This window comes from Mustela nigripes, chromosome 14, assembly GCF_022355385.1.
Source record: "Mustela nigripes isolate SB6536 chromosome 14, MUSNIG.SB6536, whole genome shotgun sequence".
Classification (NCBI taxonomy): Eukaryota; Metazoa; Chordata; class Mammalia; order Carnivora; family Mustelidae; genus Mustela; species Mustela nigripes.
In genome coordinates, this window is record NC_081570.1 from 63,413,277 (window position 1) to 63,438,006 (window position 24,730).

The window sequence follows — 24,730 nt, forward strand, 5'->3', positions numbered from 1 at the left end:
GGCGAGTCCAAGGTTTACATTAGGCTTCACTCAGCGTTGTACATTCTATGGGTTTGGACGTTTATAATGACACGTATCCACCATTACAGTAACATATGGAGTAATTTCCCCTGCTCTGAAAACCCTCTGTTCTTCACCTGTTCATCTCCTCCTTCCCTTAGCTCCTGGCAACTGCTGAATTTTTTACTGTCTTCATAGTTTTTCCTCTTTCAGAATGTCATACAGTTGGAATCATATAGTAAGTAGCCTTTGCAGACTAGCTTCTTTCACTTAGTAATAAGTATTTAAGTTTCCTCCATGTCTTCTTAAGGCTCGATGGCTCATTTCCTTTCAGTGCTGAATATTCCATTCTCTGGGTGGACCACAGTTCTTTTATCTGTTCACCTAGTGAAGGGCATCATGGTTGCTTACAAGTTTGGGCAATTCTGAATAAAGCTGCTGTAAATATCTCTGTGCAGGTTTCGAGCAGACATTAGTTCTCAGATCCTTAGCGTAAACACCAAGGAGTGTGACTGCTACATCATGTGGTAAGGATATGTTTCATTTTGTAAGAAACCTCTAAGCTGTCTTCCACAGCTGCCACTCTTCATCTCATTCTCAAGTTTAGTACAGAAACATTACACGTCTTCTTGAAATCCCAACATGTTCTGGAAGGTTTCCGAGTTTTTTTTAAATCAACTTTTTTATTTAAGTAGAGTTGACATACGATGGTACATTAGTTTCAGGTGTAAAATGAACATACTGATCAGTTTTCCTAGTCTTTATAAAAAGGTCAGATCACATACTGATGTTAATTTGAAGATAAAGCAAAGTGATGGTCTCTCCTCTTTCTTCTTCTGAGACCATCAGTAAAATTCTTCTTATTTCTAATTGTAAAACTCTAAAACATGTGACAGTGGCATTTGCTAAGAACTGGTTCACCTCAGAGAGAAGGAAGTGTGTGTGTATAGGTATTTGGGTGTTCCATAACAGGGTTTTTACCATAATTAAGGAGTCGGAGAAATAGAATGATTTCCTGGTCAGTGAAAACTTTTCACATGAAGGCAGACTGGTCATTTATGCACATCCAGTGGGGGGCCGTGGAGCCTTGCTTTGTGTTCCCTAGGGAGCTCTATTTTTTTTTTTTTTTTAAGATTTTATTTATTTATTTGACCGAGAGAGCGAGCACAGGCAGACAGAGTGACAGGCAGAGGCAGAGGGAGAAGCAGGCTCCCCGCCGAGCAAGGAGCCTGATGCGGGACTCGATCCCAGGAGGCTGGGATCATGACCTGATCTGAAGGCAGCCGCCCAGCCGACTGAGCCACCCAGGCGTCCCGGGAGCTCTATTTTTGATGAAGGATTATACCTTTGTTCAATTGAAAGAAAATAGCTCTTTGTACCTTGCTGGCCAAATTGCTAACTGTTCTTCAACCACAAGTCTCACTGTTCCCATTATTCAGTATTTAAATATACATAATGTAATGTAATGTCTTTATTACTGTTAGTATTTTCAAAGAGCTTTTTTTCATAAATCTCTGAAACCCAGAACCAAAGATCACTTTCCTCTTAGGTGTACTTTATTATTGGTTAGAAGAAAACCAATCCATAAATTTTTAGAGTCAAAAAACACTAAGTAAAAGTTTTCCTTAAAATCTCCTTAGAATTTACCTTCATAGGAGACTGTGTTCTAAAAAACCATCTTTAAAATCTGTTGTTTCATCAGAATCGTTTGTGTAAACCTCAGTATTGTCTAACTCCGGCCCAACAGAGGACTATCATATTGCACTTCTAATAAAAAAATAAATTGAACATAGTGGTAGGCTTACAGAAAGAGAGGGAATTAGATTTGATTAGATTAGCTCTAACCTGCCCGGAATAAAACTGTCTGCGTTTCCTGTTATTTGTCAGTGTTTATAGCTGGGTTCTTCTACAATGCTTTCACTATTATTTCCAGGCGGTAAAAGGCAGTCAAGCAGAAAAGACACTCATAAATGTCAGAAAAAAGTAAGTTTTTTTTACATTTCAAGGGCTTTGAAGGTCAAGTTCAGCCCACTTAGGGGAAGCAAAGTGCTGGGTTTGTGGTAGTGTGTTGTTATTTGGTGTATTTAGGCATATAATTTATCGGAACTTAATGCATTTGACTATTACTCTAAGTGAGTGAAATACCCCGGGAAGATTCTATTTATTTTATGGATTTTGTTCACCTGTTAGAAGGTAAGATAAGTCAAATTTTCGTAATTTGTGATGAGGAAGGGAAGATGTTCAACTTGTCAAAACCTGATCAGGTTATGAAGCACTGTGAATCTTTCCTTGCTCCTCCTATTATAAATCTGTTCTACCTGGCAGCCTCCCCACTCCATACTATGAGGAGGAAGAACTCTATTAAGAATTTTGCAGGGACGCCTGGGTGGCTCAGTTGGTTGGACCTGACTGCTCAGGTCATGATCCCGGAGTCCCGGGATCGAGTCCCACATCGGGTTCTCAGCTCCATTGGGAGTCTGCTTCTCCCTCTGACCTTCTCCTCGCTCATGCTCTCTCTCACTGTCTTTCTCTCAAATAAATAAATAAAATCTTAAAAAAAAAAAAAAAGAATTTTGCAAACCAGTGCGAGATTTTTCCTCGAAGCTTTTATTGAGATGTTTTCTTTTTCTTTATGAGGACTCCTCCCCACCCCCAAGCAGAAAGCTGTAGCAATGATAGTTTAAAGCTATTGAAAATAAGTGTGTTCTTTGATATCAAAGAGCTTCTGGAGCTTCTTGTAGATTTTCAAACTAAAGAGACCTAAAGGTGGTATTTCAGGGTGCTACCAGAATGGGCCTTTGTAGTTAGAATGTTCTACCAAGTGTATTATTCTTTGGAGATGTTGGACTAAGGTACTATTGCATTTGGTAAAAGATAAGGTGTTTTGAGTGTGTGAGTGTGTGCCTATGTGTGTTCTCGCCTCTGCTACACTGAATCACAGGGCTTACAAGTATGGCTTTCATGAGGTAGGATGAATAGACAGAGGATAGTGAGTAGAAGTGGAATGGACATTTAGGAGCACTCACTATGTGTCAGATACACAATGTATTATTTCTTTTTTCAGAGCTCACTGTTAGAATGCGAAGCACACTAGGTTACTATTTTCCAGGTTGGAGGGTCAGGGAGGTAAAGTTTACTTGTCTAGGGGCCAACCCAGGTTTCCTTAATGTTTGCAGTTAGCTCACTAGGGTAGTCTCCAGAGAGGTGGAATTAGAGGACAGAGAACAAAACCTGGGCACCAGAGCTAATTTCTTGAGGGAAATGTGTGTTAGGCGGGAGGGAGAAAATACAAATTCATGCAACAAAATGCTTTGAAAATTGTAATATTACTAGATGGTTGAAGTTCAGTGGTTATCTTTTCTTTCCGAAGAAATGTTTTTTGATTACCCCACATAGCCCCTGGCTTTCTCCTCCTTTCCTGGGCTACTTTTCATTTGTTATAATTTTCTTCCTCTCCTGCTAGAAAATTTCCGAATTTTCCATCTGGAAATTCCTGTTGCTTGGGGCGCCTGGCTGGCTCAGTTGGTTAAGCATCTGACTCTTGATTTCAGCTCAGGTCATAGTCTCAGTGTCATGGGATCAGGTTCCAAGTTCCTGCTCTATGCTCAGCATGGAGTCTGCTGGAAGATTCTCATTCTCTCTGTCCCCTTCCCTGCCCCCACACTCTCTCTCAGACAAATAAATAAATCTTTAAAAAAAAAAATTCCTGTTGCTTTTTATTTTTTTTATTATTTTTTAAAGATTTTATTTATTTATTTGACAGAGATCACAAGTAGGCAGAGAGGCAGGCAGAGGAGGCGGGGGAAGCAGGCTCCCTGCTGAGCAGAGAGCCGGATGCGGGACTCAATCCCAGGACCCTGGGATCATGACCTGAGCCGAAGGCAGAGGCTTAACCCACTGAGCCACCCAGGTGCCCCTCTGTTGCATTTTATATAGAGAATTCATTTCTCTCTGTACTTTTACCCTCCCATTTCTAGACCATGCCTTATCTTACAAACCTTTGTCCATGATGGTATTTTGCTAAACAGTGAACCCTGAGTGTATATGCAACAAATGTTCATTGATCACCACCTGTATACCAAATATTATACAAGGATGATGTATTGGTAACAAAAACAGACACAGTTCTTACCCTTGTACAATTTTAACCTTAATACGAAAGACATCAAGTTATTTTGTAATGAATACATACTAGTTTTCTCCTTCATGTTTTCTGCCACAATCAAGTTTCTTATTTTAGAACAGACTGAACTTAGGCCCCATACAAGAATGGTGTTGACACTCAGGAAGTGTGTACTGATTTGTAGAGAATATTAAATCTCTTTAGCCCTCATTTTTCTTGTTACACAAATACTGTTTTAAAACAAATATTCTTTAAGAAAATCATCCTTTATAGTTGATAATCATTATCAGTCATCATTTGTGTAGAACTTTGGTGTTTATGAAGGTAGGGCGTTTTATAAGCTTTATCACCCTATAAATTGGTGGAAAAGGGGCTCTTAAAATTTCTGTTTCACAGTTTAGAAATCTGTAGATAGGCACTAATCTGTTCATTTTGGAGCTGAGATTAGACCTTAGTCTCTCTATCTCCAAATCATCTTTTCCTTTGACTACCATAGCCTCCTGAAAATGATTAAAACAAAACATCAAGAGATACATAAGCATCTTGCTTTCCACTTATGATAAATATTTTTCACCTGAAAAGCACAAATTATTATATCCACTTAATTTATTGATTCACCAACATTTCCTAGCACCTAATATGTGCCAAACAATGAGTTTCCAGGACAAGGGGTCCAAGATGTAGTTCTTTCGTCCAAGGCATTATGATTTATTGGAGTAGACAGGCATATAAGTAAATAAATATAGGACTATGAGATAAGATATTCTTGAGGCATAATGCAAAGATCAGTAGCTTTTTGGACAGTCTGGTTTGTGTCTTGACATTAATTACTATTTATTAGCTATTATCCTGGTCACATCATTTATCCTCTTTGGCCAAAGTTTCCTCATCTATGAAACAGAGGATAAAAGTATTAACGTGCATTGCAGTTGTAAATATTAGAGAAAGTGTATAATTCCATGGGCTAGTGGTGCTTTGTACTACAGTTATAACATGACTGAGTCATTACAAATTCTGCGTATATAAAATTGTTTTGTATTTATCTCTTTTCTATCTATCCATCCTTCTATGTATCCATCCATCCACCTACTCTCTGACTGTGGGCTCCCCAAGAATCTAGAGACTAATTTCCTGATAAGATAGTAGAAAGGCTAGGGGAAATATCTGAGAGGAGGTGAAGTTTTTTGGTGTCTGAAGACAGATCTTTTGGTTTTGTTTTTTTATTTTTCTGAACTGAAATTTTATTTTTTTAAGATGTTATTTATTTAAGAGAGAGAGAGAGCTTGAGGGAGAGTGTGAGGAAGAAGCAGGCTCCCCACTGGGCAGGGAGCTTGACGCGGGACTGGGTCCCAGGTCTCTGAGATGATGACTTGAGCTGAAGGCAGATGTTTAACTGACTAAGCCACCCAGGCACCTCAGTGAAGTGAAATTTTAGGTAGAAGGAATTGTACCAGGTATGAAGCCATCAAAAGTGACGGAACCTTCCAGGAACCATGAGATGCTCACTATAGCTGAAGTATGAAGTACGAACTTGGGGAGGCTGAGGGCTCAGCTGGACCAATAGTCAGAGGTCAGATCATAAAGGTGCTTTTATCTCATGCTGAGCCACTTGGACTTTATTTTCCCTACATACAACTTTCTCTCACCTAAATAGAAAATGACAAGCTTGGAACATTAGTGATGGAAACAACTTGTTTTGTTTTTTGGAGCAGCTCTTGATTGCGTGGAAAATAGAGGAATCTACCAAAAATGTATCTGCAAAAATAAGAAATGGTATATCTTGAACAAGAATCTTTATGATGAATGGATCATGGAGAGTTGAGATTTCTAGTGAAAAATACCATTAGGAGGCATCTTAAGGCAAGTTCCAGAAGGAACGTGCCCAAATGTTTTAGGTCAGAGCTCCCTGGGGCAAATTTTGTACATTACGTGGCAAGTTCTAATGCAGCATGGACAGGACTGAGAGTACCTGAACCCCAAATAGAACACTTACCATTTTCTCTGAAAGTCAACATAAATATTTGATAATGTCTCCCTTTCTGTGAAGGGGCCCTCGCTCAGTGGGAGTGGTATCTAGTATCCCTTAGCAGAACAGAATTATTTGTTTTCTTAAGCTTTTCTTTATGTCCTGGAGGTGGATTCTAAAAGCTCCTAAAGTATTTTGATTTTGAATTCTCACAAAAGTATTTTTTCTTTCACAGTAATTCAATATAAAAGGCAATAAAAGTGATATATTCAGAAGTATTCAGGACCTGCTATCAGTGCCACACGGGAATAAACTGTCTTGCCACTTGCACATCCCACGGGAGAAGAGAATCACAATTCACATATAGGAAATATTTAATGTGTTTGCCTCCGTTTTGCTCATATTGTCTGCTCTGCTGAAAGGCAGATTTTTTTGCAGATAAAAGCTGCCCTATCTTGCTGAACTGCTCATCTGTTTTGCTCAGAAAGAAAAGCCTTTGTTAAAATCAGAAGCAAAACCTGATTTTCAAAATATTACCTAAAAATAACAAAATGCAAGGAGATATCAAAATGTGCTAAGATTATGGGCCAACCTTGTGCTTTGGAAATTACCAAATTTGGCAAATACTATTTTTATGTGAACGGGCAGTGTATATTTCCTAAGCATCGCCTTACAAACTGGTGGTTAGGGGCTCCAGAATAAGCTAAACTCGGGGGGTGGCCTTGCCCTTGTGACTGGGCAGGCGGATAGACACGTGGTTGAAGGTGGTGAACCATGCTGCCCTCACTCTGCCTTTCAGGACTGCTCACAAATTACTCGTGCGTTTTTGAGGTCTGCATCCACAAGACGTGGGGCTTGGCTGCCTTTTCCAATGGGGAAGCACTGGGAGACAAGACAGATAGAGCTGCTACTTTTCAAGAGCTCATGGTCTAGGAGGGAAAGAGATATTAAGCCAGCCATTGCAACAGTGCCCCAAGATATGCAAGGGAGGTTCAGTCGACCGTGGGTCAAGCCCATTAGTGGTTGTCAAAGCTCAGTCTTTGGGACCCAATTTTGGCGAAAGAATACCCACCTGGACTGGGTCTTGGGCACCGGAGCTGAGATTTTTAGTTAAAATATTAAGATCTAGCACAAATTCACTCCTGTCAACTAAATGTTTCTGAATTTTCAGAAATGGCCTTTGTTTCTTTACATCTATTTACTGGTAAGTCTCCCCCGGGACGAGCTTTGTGAATATTTTTTATGATAATGTTTACTGAGCAAATCTGAACGTTTGCCTTGTAGAACCAACAAATAATCTCCAGAGAAATCTTCATCTTTATGCAGCCACGTATAAGATACAAAAACAGGTGTTTTCTTATTTTAAGAAATATGCACAGAAATGAACATTTTCATACTCTCCTTGCTTTGATTTCAGATTTTCAACAAACTGAACTCTCAGTTTTAAAACTCCTATTGGGAGTGCCGGGACTTAGTGGGGGTGGTGTGACCAGGTGGTGTGTTAACCCATCTGTCTGTATATGCATGAGAGACTGAACCCGATTCTGTACCACACAACTGGGTGCAGAAATATGGAAGCTTCTTTTCAGATAAGGGTTAAGAAGGAAATAATCTCTTTTGCTGCAAACTTTTTCTCAGCAGGTACAAAATAGCTGCAATCAGGTAGGCTTTGGTAAGTGGCAGCTGCTATCTACCAAGTTGAAAGATCACAGGTTCTCACCCTATTCCTATTTCAATTACATAGACACTGGGTTCTATTTGCGTCTCTGAAGGCATGCCTGACTCTGTGATAAGAAATGGGCCTTGACGAAGCATGGGGTCATGTACACAGCGAGGCTGCAAGCCTAACGTGTGACACCAGCTCTGGCCAGTCAGGGTCCCTGGGTCATCATTACAGTGTCATTAGACATGAGAACCAGCTAGGATCCTGAGGACATTCCTTCGTACAGATGAGAAATCAAAGCCATGAGAGGGTAACACCCTTACCTGTGGTCGTGGACTTAATCAAAGCAGCTCTGGCCTCAAGCTGCTACTTGTCTTGTGCTACAGAGATAAATACACCAGGTTGAATTGATGAACACCATTACTGTCTGAAGCATTGTGCTGATGGGATTTGGAAGTTGCATCCTGACTCTGGGGAAATGGTGCTGGGGTTGACTAGCAGTGTCTGTCTGCAGAGAATGTGGGGGCCATGTGTTTTTCTGAATTCCATTGAGTGATGGAGGAGGATGGGTAATCAGATAATTACCATATGATCTGAAGTGTGCTAAAGAACAAAGTGCTCTAAAGTCTTCCTGGAGGGTCAGGACCATTTCGTAGGAGATGATGTTTGATTTGGTCTTGAAGAATAATTAGCAGTTTTCCTCACAGAGAAAGGAAAGAAGAAGACATTCCATAAAGGCAGAATAGCTTGGGTGGGGACCTAATATGTGATAAAACAAAGGAAATTAATGCTTATTGATTGTTTGCTTTATGCTGGGCACTAAGCTAGGTCCTTTATGTATTATCTCATTATTTAATTTTCATAATGACTAGAAGATGTTACAGATTAGGAACATGGACAAAGAAAATTAAGATGTAAGATGCTCAAAGTCATATAGCCATATAGGGTGAGACTTTAGTTACTGGGGCTCCAAAGGAACTTAAGTGGTAGCTTTTTAAAGGAACAGGGTAGATGAGGAAGAGTGGATTGGGGAGGGAGGATATCATCAGTTTGGATTTGGACTATTAAATTTGAGTTGCCTCTGGGACATCTAAATAGAGAAGGCTTGTATGCTGTTGGAAATATGGCATTGACTGATCTGTTTGTGATAAAAATAATGGATCAAAGACTCACTGATAACAGTCTTTGTGCTTATATTTCCAGGCTTCTCCTTAACAGTGGAGATCTTTCTGCCTTTGCTATCCTAGCACAGGAGACTATAAGTAATAAACTAATATGCTTTATGTTGCATGAGCGATTCAAATTACTGCCAATATTAAACCCAGAATTGATAGGAAAACTGTCTTACTTAGAAATTCAAGTGTTCTTGACACAGTACAATTTATTATCACCATGAGACCTGTGCTCTGGCAAAACTCTGCTTGTGTTCAGCAAAGACTTTTGAATATGTGTGTTCCTTTGCCAGCGTTCAACTTTGACCTACAAGAGGACAATGTCTAGTCCTTAGAGAGATACTAGGAGGTGCCATAGTTAACAGGGCATGGAGATGGGGCATGACTTGCGTACTTGCCCAGGGTCATCAAACCATGTTCCAAAAAAGAAGGCTTTAAAAAAAATATTTTTTAACTTGTGCAATTTCAAAAACAAGAAAAAAACCCCAAAATGCTTTTATGTTGGTGAATTCCAATGTCCTGGGCAACTCAGCGCTCTTTGTTATTCTCTTTGGGGACTTGTGATTACAGCTCCTTTGGAGTACAGGGTAAGGGGATAAGTGTTTAGAATAATCCAGGTCCCATTCCTGATTCTCTTTGTTCTCTAGGATGAGGACAGTGTTGATCATAGCGATGACAATGACTTTGATACTACCATACCGCATTGATTTTAAAATATTTTTTCCCACACATCGGGGAGTGGGGTGCATTGTATTCCCAGTACTACCTTACAGCCACTACCAGCCTGCAATGAAGTTAAATTCCCCCAGATGGGATTTGTGTTGTTTCAAATGGTCACCTGGGGATGCTGCCAACCTGAGACCACTTTAAATTGAATTATTTACTGAGATTTTTCTTGAATCACACCGGTAGTGTGAACTTGTATCAAAAACCTGCATGAGTACCTGCTTATGGTTCGAATTCTCAGGGGAGATTATTTTTTCCTTTCTCTTCTCTTGCTGTGCCTTTCTGAATGGCAGCTTTATTTCTGGGATATTCTAACTTTAAGGAAATAGCATTTTTGTGTCTTAGCTCTTTGCAGAGGTCTATTATTAGACTCCCCATCTTGCTTTTCTTTCTTACCATATTTAGAGTAACCGTGTATCTAACAATAACAATTGATGGTATCTCAGAGTTGATGAAATACTGTTAACAATAAGAGCTAACATTTGCTGTGCGCTTTGCCTTTGCCTGGTAGTGCTTTTAGGGTTCTTCTTCTTCTGTAGTAAATCATTTAAACTGTTAGCAATCATAGAAGGCGGGTACTATTGCTTCTCCAATTTCAGGTAAGAAAACAGAAGCACAAAAATTATGAACAACATGCTCAATGTTACATATGTTGACTTATTTAGTGTTACTTGACCACCCTGAGTCGGTGGATAGGTTGCTCATAAGAATCTATTTCATTCCAGTAAAGTTCTTGCTGAACACAACTAACTTGCAAGTCCCTCCCCTCAGAAAATGTGCCATTGTCCTTAGTACTAGGACAGGGTGTCCTTCTGTTATCCATTTCTCATTCCAGATGGGGGATTCATGTTTTAAGTGTTATCCTCAGACAAGAGTTGGTTTTCTAAAAAACGTGAATTCATTAAATATTCTCATTAGGTACCATGGAAAAGATGTTGTTCTAAGCAGATTTACTACCATTCAGATCTGCAAGTTGTAGCTCAGAATACGCACATTCTTCTTCCTTCACATTAGGTCCCCTATCCTAACCCTTTCCCCCCCACCTCCTCAGCATACCCACATCAAATCTACACAGAAATTTCCAGGTGAGGTGAATTAGGAGGAAAAAAGAAAAGAATGATTTAATGTGTAGAAAATGTATTTCCCCTAATGATCCAATCTAAAACTTTTCAGATAATTTACCATTTGAATTTAGAAGAGAATAATTTTTGATCCTCTCTTCTTATCTCCTTCATTTTTTAATTTCTTCCACACATATTTACTGAATATCTTCCAAATTCAAGACGCTGTGCTTAATGTTGCCCAAGCTGTTTCTCAGACTTTGTTCATGTTCTCAAAGAGTTCGTTCTTTCTTTCTTTCTTTCTTTCTTTCTTTCTTTCTTTCTTTCTTTTTTGAGAGAGAGGGAGAATGAGAGCTAGCGGGGTATGGAGGGACAGAGGAAGAGAGAGAGAGAATCCTAAGCAGGTTCCATGCAGAGCATGGAGCCCAGCATGGGACTTGATCTCATAACTCTGAGATCATGGCCTGAGCCAAAATCAAGAGTCAGACACCTAAGTGACTCAGCCAACCAGGTACCCCTCAAGGAATTATTACAATCAAAATTATAGGGAACCTTTCCCTCCCTGACCCTCTTCTCCCTCCTCCTCCTCCTTTGCTCTTTCTTTTGTCTTTCTTCTCCATCCACTTCATCTCATCTCACTCTCATTCACCACCTGAAAGCCAGGAAGGGATACAGGTTTTAAGGAAGAAACACTATTTGAGTTGAACTGTATTTGCCCTTGTAGAGATGAGGCTGGTAGAAAATAGCAGGGTACCAATGAGGAGCATTCGGGGCAAAGCCACAGAAACTAGGTAGCAAAGGGGCTTTGGAGAATGTTGAGATGCTGTCCTGATACAGGGAGGGATGAAACAACAGACGGGACATGGAACCTCCAAGCATTCACACTTCCCTTCCTACTTCACTGGTTATAGGAAGAATCAGGTAGGCGGACAGGTCTGGAAGTGTTTTTAAAGATAGATGCTGTACAATATCAATGTCAGGTGGATTCACAGAAGAATAGAGGGTCCCATCGTCATCTTCATGGTTCTCATTCTCGTCATTAGCATGATGCCTCTGGGGATGACTCCCTCCCCAATGACACCAGGTCACCAGAATTTATTCTTATGTTTCAATTCTGTGTCCTGAACACCTTGAAAGTAAGAATTGGATTCTAAGAGACAAATTAATCTCTGTAAGAGTGAAAGATGCCAAACAGATGTCTGAAGGAACCAAAAAAAAGGGGGCTAGTGTTTTCTAAGGTGGTGGAGAATAAAACAAAATCACCCAGTTTGGTTACCTAAGAATCTTCATCGTCTTTGGTTAGTTAGTACCTGTCTTCCCTCTACAGAATGCCAGGGGTAGAGGGAGACAACAATAGGCAGACTGAAAGATGTTTGTTCCCCTAAGTTTAAGAACTTAATGAGAAAAAAAAAAAGAGGTAACTTCAGGGCTATCTGTCCCGATGTCTAATGTACTTATCATGAGGACTGGCCCTTTTAATTATTTTACTTATTTATTTTTAAACATTTTATGTATTTATTTATTTATCAGAGAGAGAGAAAGCACAAGCAGGCAGAGGCACAGAGAGAAGCAGGCTCCCTGTTGAGCAAGGAACGCCACATGGGACTCGATCCCAGGATCCTGGGATCATGACCTGAGCTGAAGGCAGTGGCTTAACCAACTGAGCCACCCAGGCGTCCCAGAACTGGCCCTTTTAAATAAATTTCTCTGTGTCTAACTGCACAGCTATACTGTGAGAGACTTTGCTTTCTGGACCCCTTCATTCTACATACTCAGTACCAATCTTCAGCTTTATCTTGTGTTTCTGAAGAATTTTGATTCCTTTCTGCCATGTGAAAGGACTTATGCTGAAGCAGTATGATAAAAATGAAAGGCAAAATGAGATAAACTGGTTTTATATAATTTTTCAAAATGAAACAAACTCAGTCAATATAGCCATGATTGTTTTCATTTGATATTGTAGCAGTCTGAAAATCAAATCAGGACAGGAAAACCTAACTCCCCTCCTCAAGTAAAATAAGAAAGATAGATGTGTAAGCATACAAAATATCCATTGACAGTTTTCATTATGGTTTTAATATAGGTGTTAGAAAGTTAGGTGTGACCTTTTATCGTGTCATCTACAGACTCATAGTGTTCATGTGAACTTGAACTTCTCTGTAGTGTTTATAACTATATGGAGTCTCCTTTGGGCAAAAAAAATCCCTGAAGAAATTTTGGCCACCTATAATTTCTACCTGGGACTTTGCCCAGGATAAGGTATACTGTGGTGCTCCTGAAAACTCTGTTGCCTTGGTTTTTGTTTGTTGGATCTGTAATTCTTACTAGACTGTTCCTATGTCTGATGCTGACATGTTGACATGGATTCCAAATTCTTAAAGCAGGTTACCATATTGAAGGTTGCTACTTAATTTTTTAAATTTAATTTAATTTTTTTAAATGAAACCATCAGCATTATGTTGTTTAGCTGCATCTTCATTAAATAGAACGACTGTAGAATTGTGGAGCTAAGAAAGGAAGATATGTCCATTTGATCATGTTGGTTCCTGCAAACTGCTGGTAATAGGACTCCATACTATTGATTGACAAATGGCACCGAATATTCTCTAGCAGAAGTGAAAGAATAATTGCTTTATTTTCCCTGAGTGCTAACCAATGGTATCCTGAAGCTGTCTTTTTAGTACTGGAAATAAAGCCAGGATTAAATTTGCCCAGAAATTACTGATTTTGAGGTAAATATAATTATCATGCTTCAGATCAGCCACTTAATTTTCCAAAGAATTATTTTATTGACAAAATGTGTTACAAAATCTATTTAGGGTACCAAAATTTATGGACCAGTCCTCTTAAAGTGTTCCCTCTGGTATGGGTAAAAATTAACAACTTAGTTAATTCATACACTAGATCAAGGGCTTTGGAGTCAGAATATCTGAGTTAAATACCTGTGTTTATTATTTTCTTGCTCTGTAACCTTGGGTAAGTCACTCAACCTCTCTACATCTCTATTTCTTTGTCTGGAAAATGAGGATTACAGAAGCATTTCTCCAACTAATAACACTGACTAAATATTACCTTCTATTAAGACCATGATGATTGTTCATACATGTACACTCTATCTGGACTCTAATCCTAGTGCCCCCACTAGGAGAAGAAAAGCCAACCACTAAAAGTAACAGTTGCAGTTTTCATATTGAGAATTATATGTCAATTAGTGATAATGGATCACTGATGAAGTGGTGCATTTGCTCTAGTCATTGTTTTTCCCACCTCTTCATCCATGGGCCACACCATGTCCAGATGAGTCCCCCAAAAATCAAATCTGATCCTGTCACTCTCACACTGAGACCTCTTCTTTGGATTCTACGGCGTAAGTCCAGACTCCTCGATGTGATATACAAGACCTTCCTTCCATAGTCAGATCCCTTTCTGTCTCTCTAGTTCCACTCCTTCTGCCCTCCTCAAAGCCTACTCCTGAAATGTATTTCTTTTAGGTCATCACATTTTCTTCAGGAGCTTTGTGGCTTCTGAAATGCTGCTTATTCTTTTATGTTGACCTTGTTTGACATTCACTACTCTCTTCTTGATGACCTCAATGATTCTATCACCAGTTATGCTGCCTAAGTATGAACTCTACTGATTTAGGTCTGGCCCCCTCTTATTACCTCCCTTTTCTCACCCCCTCCCAACAAATGGATGATGTTTTCCTCAGAGTTCACTATAGTTTAATAAGCAGGATCCAGTTTGTTGATTCAATAGATAAATAAAACAAATGAAGATTTTATCTGTATACTCCGAGCTTTGCTAATTTATCCTTATACAAATGAGAAGAAGCTTTATTGTATTTTTGGAGAACCACACTTGGAGCTTGGCCAATGACACAAGGTAGAATTAAATTGATGACACAATTTTCTATATGGAAGAAGAATTTGTATTTAATAAGGTCACAAATATGTAACGGGTAGACTTGTCAATGTGTGAAGTGTTTGAGCACTGATATAAATAAACAATCAGCACAAATATTTATTATTGGATAGATGACAGCATATGGACAAAAATATATATAGTTTTACCCTGGAAAACAACTTACTTTGGTAATTAAATAATGCTGCTTAAATGGAAAAAATACAGCTTTAGACTATTGTTAATCATTTATGAAAAAGAAACAAAAAATCTAGCAACTGACTAAATTAAAAGGTAAAGAATTTATCCTGAGGTTAAACACTAATTCTGTGGTAGAAAGAATAAAAACATACAAACATTAATACAGCTTGCAAATTTGCTAGGTACAAATATTTGCTATTGTTTTCTCCCTAAATCCTAAATTCTGTGTGGATTTTATTTTGAGATAGGTATTTCTGCTATAAGTCTGATAAATGATATTCCAACTCTAAAGAGCAAGCAACTGGAATGCCACATTTTTGATGCATATTTTTGCAGCACAGAGGGGATTAAATTCTAAATGTCTCAGCTGTTAAAGGCCCCTTCAGACTTGCCCAAAATGAGGAACAAAGAAGGAGAAAGCGTTCCCTAAAGCAATTCATCAGATCTATTTGGGCACAGTGACATTCTCTCAGAGCTTGTGTGGATAAGTTTCACTGAATAGTTCAAGGGTGTGCAGCTGCCTGGAATATTGAGAAAAGATATCTCCAAGTTTTTATCATGAATTACATGGGCTGGCCAATTCTTACCAACTGGCTAATGGCCAACAAGGCTCTGACAATTAGTAGTTATAATGATAATATCTCCCATTTTTGAGCACTCACTGTGTGCCAGAATGGAGCATTTTCCACCTGTTGTATTGTTTTAAGTTTGTACTTCCTTTTTTTTTTTTTTTTTTTTTTTAAGTAGGCTTCATGCCAAACTCATGACTCTGAGATTGAGAGTCACAAGCTCTACGGACTGAGCCAGCCAGATGCCCCGAAAGTGCATACTTCTAATCTTAGAGGAAAGACCTATTAAATGTATTTCCTATTTTTGCAGTATGAAAAGTTTGTCAGACTGAATCTTCTCCATTATAAATTTGATGAGTATTTAATTGTTGCTTTTTCTTACCTAGTTGCTGGTTGTTGGATCTAGGAGATGCCCTGATTACTTCATTAAAGGTAGCAGTGATCGCTTCCATTAAGCGGATTGTTAGACACAGAGCAGAAAAATAAGTAGAGTCTTCAAATTTGCTGAGTGTTGCTGGACTCAAAACAATTGCTTGAACAAGTCACTGATGGGATAAACTTAAGTAACTAGAAACAAGGCATTGTGGTGTGTTAGATGGCAATATCAAATATGATGACATGATTGATACATTTTCACTTGATTGGAAAGTGCACCAAGTTTTAGGACTATAAAGCATAACACTTTTATGCATTTATCCTTTCATTATCCTAATGTAAGATGGATGGGACAGATAGTTGCATCTGACCGAATGTATGTGGCTTACTGTTTTTTGTGTTTGGATTTGAACCCTGTCTACTTCCCTACCATCATCTCCCACCACATACAGTCTATGTACTCTTTATACCGAGTCATTTGCAGGTTGCTGACCAATTTAAGGCGTTGGTCTATGTTTGTTCCCTCTACCTGGAATGCCCTTCCGATCTTCACTTGTCTAACTCCACCTCATTCTTCAGGACCCCTTTTGAATGCTGCCTCCCCAAATAAGCATTCCCTGTCCCACGCACAACCCTTCCCACTCCCTCTGGACTGGCACAGCGCCCTGTGCGTAACCTCCATTACCTCATTTGATATGTGACGTGCTACCCTTCTGTTTACTTGCCAGGGGCACTAAGGTGTGACTCTGGAGGCATTGTTTTATGACTTTTAGGGATTTATTTCTGCTTTTTAGCCCCTCACCCAGTCTGTACAGAGCACAGGCTCAGTGAGTGACTGTGACTTGGAGGAGTAAATGCATTCATATATATCACACATGTTAGTATTTTGTTACTTCCCCAACTCCCACATCTCTCCCACAAGCACACATACAAATTCTCACTGCATTCTGGCGTGGTAGACTTCCAAAAGCCTCATCCACAGGCTTTATTGTCATTGCTAAAGCTCAAGGTCATGATTTGCCAGGAATGCCTGCTAGAAGGATGTGCGTCAGTGTGCGTCAGTGTGCCGTCCTGTTGTCCTTGCTGTCTGAAGTACAGAATGTGCTTGAAATTATACCTCTGCTAGTGGAATTTCAGGGTGCTTTTATATCAGCACTCTGAGAATGCTTTCGTGTTAAAGAAGAATATTGCAGGGTAAAGAAAGACAAAGAATCTGGTCCAGGCAAAGCCCACGCTATAAAAGAGCACTCTGCCCACTGTAGAATAGGATTCCAGGTCAAGCACAGATGAGTCTGTCTGGCATCTACTCTCCATTTGCTTCCCTCCATCCTTTCTGTGCTTATTACTTGGTTCCCTTTAATAAAACATGGGAGGCAGACATGGATTACCAGGGAGCAGACTTTTACAACTGTGATTTCATTCCATTTTGAAGTTTCTCTCCAAAAGGTTGACTTATTTTCCTCTCGTGTACGCATTATGTATGTGTGACTATGCGAGATCAGTGAATTCAGAAAGGCCCTCTGAGCCTTTGTTTCCAAACCCCCAGCCATGCAATGCAATGCAGCAAGCAGGAGAACCAGAGAGCCTCAGTGAGCCTGGAATAGACAAAGGCACAAATCCCATCTGGGTCTCCTTCAAAGAGAACTGCTGTTTTGCAACAAGCTACCTGATGGTGATAAAAAAGGTTCTTACCTGTTTACTTAATGGGTGACTGGTCTCTTTGCTTTTATTTAGCCATCTGTTCTGGTCTGTGTCCCTTTAAACTTGTAAGATCCATCACCTCATTTAAGCTGTTACCTTGACACATTGCAATGTTGTGGACATAATGATTCCACAGAGGAGCAAATTAAAACAGTTTTTCATGATTAGAAGGTTAAATGAGGTAAGGCGGTGGTAGTTAGTGGTGAGATAAGGGGTTTTGAGGAGGCAGAACTCAAGGGACTTTCAGGTGATTGGGAAATTAGGCTGGCTAGACAGAGGGATGGGGCTTTTATTAATTATGGGAGCTGAGCAAGAGCAAAGACTTCCTTTGGGGTCTCTGGCTTCTGGGGACTTATTCCACTGTCCTTGCAGAGACTGTGACAATGGCCCAGGGAGGAACAAGGGCTGGCTTTGGGTTTCTTTTCTTCTTGGGGTGTTCTGTGAACAGCAAAAAGAAACTTAAGCTGGAAACACAACAACACGTATCTAGTCATTCCTGAGAGTTATTTGGCTTTCTTTAAGTTTGAAGAAGAATCAAGGGCTGAGCCCAGCTTCAAGGGGGGTGAATATCTGCTTGTGACTTCACCATGGACTACAAGGCAGAGTTACTCCTGACATCTGCCTTCCGCTCTGCTCTCCTTGCTCTAGACTTGACCTTCCATTCAGACGACCTGCCATCTGGAGAAAACCAGGCCTTTGAAAGCCCAGGGCTTCATCCTATTACTCATTTAAATCAGTTCTTGCTCTTACCACTCTGGTGTCTCTTGATATGGCCAGGATTCTTGTAGTTACCTAGATTTGAACTCTAAGGCATCTCTGAATTTTCCATCTGCATCTCTGTCCAATCAGGAGTCACGGTTTCTGCGTATCACGTACATTGAGTTTCTCATATCTTTTTCCACCCTTGTATTCCCCTTGCCACTGCTCTGGTTCCCATCCCTCATCTGAACCAGTTGGAACAGCCTCCTAACAAGTTGCTGCCTAGCTTTCGTGTCTCCCTGCTCTAAAACATCTTAAGCACTTATGTTTGATTATATCTTATAACAGTCACTTCTTAAAAATCAAGCAAGCAAACAAACAAAACCTCCTTTGGTCTTCTTTCCCCTAACAAACTCAGTGGACTTCTTAGCTTGGGTTTTCAGGCAGTCCGTCAAGTTACCATTTGTTTTTCCAGCTTTTTCTCTTCCTCTGTGCTCCGGGAAGACAGTATGCTATGTAGCTATGAATAACCCCATGTTTTCTTGCCTCCTTGCCCTCTACCTGGAAAGTTTCACTCACACATCTCTACTGAACAAAATTCACGTGTTTTATCTTGCGCAGTCTCAGCCACAGTTCTGCTCTCTCCCACCCTAGTCAGGTGCCCTTTCTGCTAGAAGGATGTGCGTCAGTGTGAAGCAAGAGCTTCATAGCAACACATTTACACAGATGTTCTTATGCTGCTGGGCATGGATTTTGTCCTACTCGTATTCTTAGCTTTTTGAGTCTTATTTTGTGCAAAGTTTCCTGCTGTTGTGGGTGCTAGATAGCGAAACAGAGTCATTGTTAATAAAGTGTCTACAGGGATGTGAAAAATCCATCCATTCATTCATTCATTCATTGATTCACTTAAATGTTTCCTGGATGCCTCCAGTATGTAAGGTATGTGTCAAGGACCTGGGATACAGAAGTCACTACGACAGTACATTCTTGTTCTCTGGATATCACAGTTAGATGGAGGAAAAGTCATTTAAATAATTATACAAAGGATCACATGCAACAGTAGAAGTTACCTTCAAGGTATGGGAGTGGCAGGACTGCTTGTTTCTATTAGGGTAGATAGGTTGGGGTGAAGGGATGATGCTGGGAGGGGACCTGAGCAGTTAGGAAGGGCTTCCTGTAGTTGAGAATGTCTGATTTGTGTTTTGAAAATTGAATAGAAGTTGTTGAGGGATATAGGGAAGTAAGGAAGAGTAGGAATGGAGGGAAAGATAATCTAAGAAAGTTGCTCTGCTTGCTCTCAGAGGCTTATGAAAGCAACCTGGCCACCAAATGATTATGTTCTGTCTGCAAGTGAAATATCCTAAATGAAATCATCCTTTGATCCCTCTGAAAGAAAAAGTGAGAGAAACAAAGGAACCTCCTTCTGTGACTACTTTTGGTTGAAAGTCATTCGTTCATTCATTCACTCTTTTTTTTTTTTTTTAAATATTTTGTAGAGAAAGTCTGTGATCGCAGTGAGCTTCATAGCAGCGTTCCTCTTCCTGCTGGTTGTGCGCCTGGTAAATGAAGTGAATTTCCCACTGCTGCTAAACTGCTTCAGACAGCCTGGCACAAAATGGATCCCATTCTCCTACACATATATGCGGCCCCTTCGAACTCACTATGGATACATTAACGTGAGGACACAAGAGGTAAGACCTCAGAGGGTTTCCTAGGATTCATGGGTATCCAAGGTAACAGGCTCCTAATCACTGAGCTTACTGTCTCTGCCCCTACAAGCTTCTTTGGGTCCCTGGCATTTTCTGATTTCTCATTCTCAAACATTTACTGACACATGTGTGAAGTCTGCTGGCCCCCTCTACATCGAATCTTTGGATTCACTAGCTTCATGTGGAGCAGAGGAGGCAATTACTTGTTTTCCTGGTGTTTTGTGGCATAACATACATATCTTTCTATTTCAAAACTCTGATCAGCAGTTACCAGCTGGAGAATAGGCTGGCTTTATTTTCTGGAGGTCAACTAGTTGGGGGACAGCTCTTTGTAGAACTGCAGAGAAGCATTTATATTCTTTAAAACTCTGTAATCCTTAGACCTGGAGCTAGAAAGGCCAAGCTGATTTTAAAATTCTCCATGGCTGCAGAGATAATGGGATTTAAAGAGTTTCCAAATTTAAAGGGGTTAAAAGCATTTAAGTCGTATAATCACTGAACCTCTAAATCTTTGTAGCCATTTGATCATACAGGAGAGAATGGAGGTACATGGACAACTAGAAAGTATGCTACACTGTGCTAGCAGCACTTTTATAAGCAAGAATTTATATCTTGGAGGGAGGTAAAGAATAATGAGCCTTCCAAAATGTGTGAAGTATATAGAAATGATTAATACAATTGTTTTCACTATTTGTTTCTATAAAGTAGGATATATGTGAGGTTAATATTTGCAGATGCGAAGTCCAAGCCTGTTTGAAGCTGTTGGCAAGAAGGGTACAAGTCACCAGAGTGTCTACATCATTGGGCAGAGTTTGGCTCATATCCCATTGACAGGTCCTTGCCCAGAGATACTAGAGAGGAGACTTCACATGCAGAAAGCTAGCTGCTCCTGTCCCGAGAGCTATTCTTAGCATCCAGGGAGGGATACTGAAAGCTATATTGGTCCATCCCCTTTTGTAGGCACTATCATACTTGAGTCACTACTTCTGGTTAATTCGATTCTTTGAGAATTGTTTCTGTAGCTGCAGGATTTACAGGCTTTTTATTAGACATTTATAGTAAAAAGACAAAACGCCATTAATAACATAAATTCGTAGGAGTCTTGCTTGATGTTTATCTTTTCATTGGTTTTAAATTCCTTTTTTAGAAATTGTCCATTTCTTGCATTTGTTGAGTGTCCTAGTAAATTGATAGCCTATATAAAAATGTATCTCTTAGAGAATAGGTTGTGTCACTCTCATCTTCTGTTTCTTTCATTTTTGGTTGTCACTGAATATCCTGTAATGGCTGGATTGTGTTGATCATCTCACAAGTGCCTGTCACAGGTAGAAAATCAAACACGTGACTAAAGTATCTCGTGAACTAATCTCTTGAGGGAAATCCCAGCAAATGTTAAAGACCCTTTCATTTATCTAAATATTAATGGATTGGATCTTGGAGCAGTACCGGATAACTGACCTGAAATGCACTTATTTAATTAGTTACATCAACGAGCTACCTTTAAAATTCTGTTGGTATGGTTTCTATTTATATTTTTCTTTTTTATTTTTTTTGAACCTTGGTATAGTTGTTTTTTTTTTTTTAAGATTTTATTTATTTATTTGACAGAGAGAGATCACAAGCAGGCAGAGAGGCAGGTGGAGAGAGAGGAGGAAGCAGGCTCCCTGTTGAGCAGAGAGCCCCATGCTGGGCTTGATCCAGGGCCCTGAGATCATGACCTGAGCCGAAGGCAGAGGCTTAACCCACTGAGCCACCCAGGCGCCCTGAACCTTGGTATAATTTTTAATGCAATAGCTTTACCAGATGATATTGATCATTATTTTGCTCCCACGGAGGGTCCATCTTGGGAGGAAGCATGATTCCTGGAATGAGTTTTTAAGTTTTGAGGGACACAGGCAAGGTTTACATGTCAGTTCTGTAAAGACAACACCATTGTTATTAAAATAGCAGGGTGCTGGAGGCAGAGGGGGAGAGACAGGCTTTATGTTCAGCTCAGAGTCCAACCGACTTGGGGCTCGATCATATGACCCCGAGATCATGACCTGAGCTGAGATCAAGCGTCGGACCCTCAGCCGAGCCACCCAGCACCCCTAGAACAACAGGAGTTCTTAGACACTAGGACGGGCAGTATAAATTGGAACAAGACTTTTGGAAAAAACAGCTTCCTGTTGCCGAGTGAAGTTGAAGATCTGCATATACCATGCCCCAGCATGTCCAGTCATCCATGTACTCACTAGAGGCACTCAGGAGCACACGCAGCAGGAGCAGCATTATTCACAACAGCTAGAACCTGGCAGCAACCCAACTGACTGCCAGAAGGAGAATGGATTCAAATAGTTCTCCATACACCAGAATATGCTACAGCCATGAACATGAAGAAGCTACGTGTATTAGCTTAAACACACGTCTAGAGTGTGCTCTCTGTGACACTGTGGGTGAATGATTTTGAGCCAAAGATGAAAGACTAATAAAATACAGAGTGTGATTCTGTTTACAGATCACAGGAAAAGACAAAACTAAACGATGTTGCTTAGAGACATAGGAGGTAAAACTACAAAGAACAAAAAGAGGAAGAAAATCATCGTCACAGAAATGGGAAGAGCGAAGTGTGCTGTTTGTGATCAGAGTGGGTCTCTGGGATATTTGCAGTATCCGATCTTTTGATCCAGTTGGAAGTTACGGGATGTTCACATCCTATTTGTTAAGTACACATTAACGATGCTTCATTTTTGTACTTGTCTGTTTCATAATAAAAAATTAAAAATATATTCTGAGCCCAAGGAGGGTATTTACTGACCAAGAATCACAGAAAGAATTTCACCTAAGTTAACAGCAGGAAGTAACTAAAAAACTAAGTTAACAGTAGGAAGCAATGGGGCATTAAGCTTTCTAAAACAAACTGATAATATTTGCAATAGGCAACTTCATCTTATGCAGAGACTAACAGGTAACTTATTCCTCTAGTCCATGCGTGTCAGCAGGAGAGGTCCATGCTGTAATATGAGTGTAGGTGATGAGCAGAAATTTTTGCATGGAAGTTGAAAAACAATAAAATAGCATCCAAAAGGAAGGAGAGATTTTCCTCAGACAATTTTAGGCTAACGGTTTTTGCCTAAATTGGGAGGAAAGCTAAATTCGGTGGCTCTCTACCTCCTTTTTCACTGATTTCCTCTTTCCTTCTCACAGTTCCACCCCACCCCTGTGTCCACGCTTCACTCTTCCTCCCAAATGCTGTGTGTGCCAGTCTTCGCCAGATAATGGCTTCAGATGTAAACGTCCCCAGAGATGGTTGCATTTCAATATAGCTTGCATTAAATAAAGGAAGAAAACGTCTTCAAGAACCAAAGTCATATAGCTTAAATGATAGGTGGTAGACTTGATCTCATGAGGTACACAGCTTCTGTAGTGTGACCCTCAAACCTTACCTAAAAGGTAGCAACCCACTTCTATGTCCCTATTCACTCTATTTTAACCTGGAGACGGGGCAATAGGTAGAGCTTAGCTCAGTCAAGTGGTCACCAAGCTGATGTGTTTCTTTTAATATCTTGGTCCTTGAGGCTTTCTCAGAAGTTTCTCAGAAGAAAGCACAGCTTTTTAGAAACCAACAGACTTCCCAGAATTTTTTGAGCATGTAAACATGCCAGCAATGATTTCTAAACCTAGAACATCTACAAACACGATCATTGCTGATGATGGCTTTATTGCCTGATGCTGTAGCTGGACGAGATGCTAAACAAGTTTTTTATGAACAAAAGTGTTTACAAGAAAGAGTATCTCTCCACCGTTGTCTAAAACAAAGTGGGAGTGGGGGTGGCAGAATTAGGTCAAAGATGAGTGGATGTTGGGAGAACTGAATTTCTTGGAAACAAAAAACAGATTCTCCAGTTATCTTTATTTTTTTTTTTTTTATTTTTAAGAAGATTTTATTTATTTATTTGAAAGAGAGAGAGATAAAGAGCACAAGCAGAGAGAGCAGCAGGCAGGGGAGAAGCAGGTTCCCTGCTGATCAAGGCGCCGGATGCAGGACTCGATCTTAGGACACCGCGATCATGACCTGAGCTGAAGGCAGACGCTTAGCTCTGGTAATCTTTAAAAATATGAGCTCTGGTCCCCTGGGCTTGGCACAGGTGGAAGTATAGGCAATCTTATGAATCTGTGACAGTCTGTCCTGAAGGCCTCATGGATAGTAAATTATACTCTGTTCAAGCTTGGGTTAATTTTATAAATCACCTAGTTCCTGAGAGACCTATTTTCAAGTGAAGTGCAAGAAGTAAAAAAGTATAAGGAATATGAGAAAGACAAACAAGTGGACTTGCTTTTATTTTAAATTGTTGGAGGATATTTCCTGGTTCAGGCCTATGAAAAGGAGTATGTTTTGAAAACTATGAATACTATTCTAGAGGAGTTTAATTGAAATGATTAAAGTACCCGTCCCACCAAAACAGTGACAATTTAAATACAATGCAGTTAGTGAGGCTCCCATTCTTTGCCCTTTGGCCCTTCTCTTTCTTAACCAATAAGGGCTAAAGTTCTTATCTTTGGGGGAGGAGCAGTCTTGAGAGGCAGGGAAGTAAAACCCCTTCCTACAGGGGAGGTGGGAGCTGAAATGCTGTAAGTCTCTCCGGCCACAGAACCCAGAATCCCTGGCCACTACTTGTGTTTGATTTGTCATCAGGCATGGTGTACTACAGAACTGAAGCTGGGACTCAGGGAGATTTAGGTTTTGCAGTAGGCCCTGTGCTCCCTCTGTGCTCCACCCCCACCTTTAATTTCTGACCCACTAGCTGCTCAGATGACCAATGTCACTACTGTGTTAATGCAACTCTGCGTTTTAATAGTACTGCGTGTGGGGGACCCCATCTATA

The 24,730-nt window shown here is 40.1% G+C and overlaps 1 protein-coding gene across 3 annotated transcripts in view; it reads left to right on the top strand.

Moving 5' to 3' along the window:
• Positions 1-24,730, top strand: part of ST6GALNAC3 (ST6 N-acetylgalactosaminide alpha-2,6-sialyltransferase 3) — a 526,582-nt gene that overhangs the window by 209,822 nt on the left and 292,030 nt on the right. For 2 of the 3 annotated variants that reach the window (XM_059375157.1, XM_059375158.1), the window contains one exon: positions 19,653-19,847. In XM_059375157.1, coding sequence (XP_059231140.1) covers positions 19,653-19,847 — 195 coding nt within the window. Of the gene's footprint in view, positions 1-19,652; positions 19,848-24,730 lie in introns of those variants that run through there. The other variant, XM_059375159.1, reaches the window with a different exon arrangement.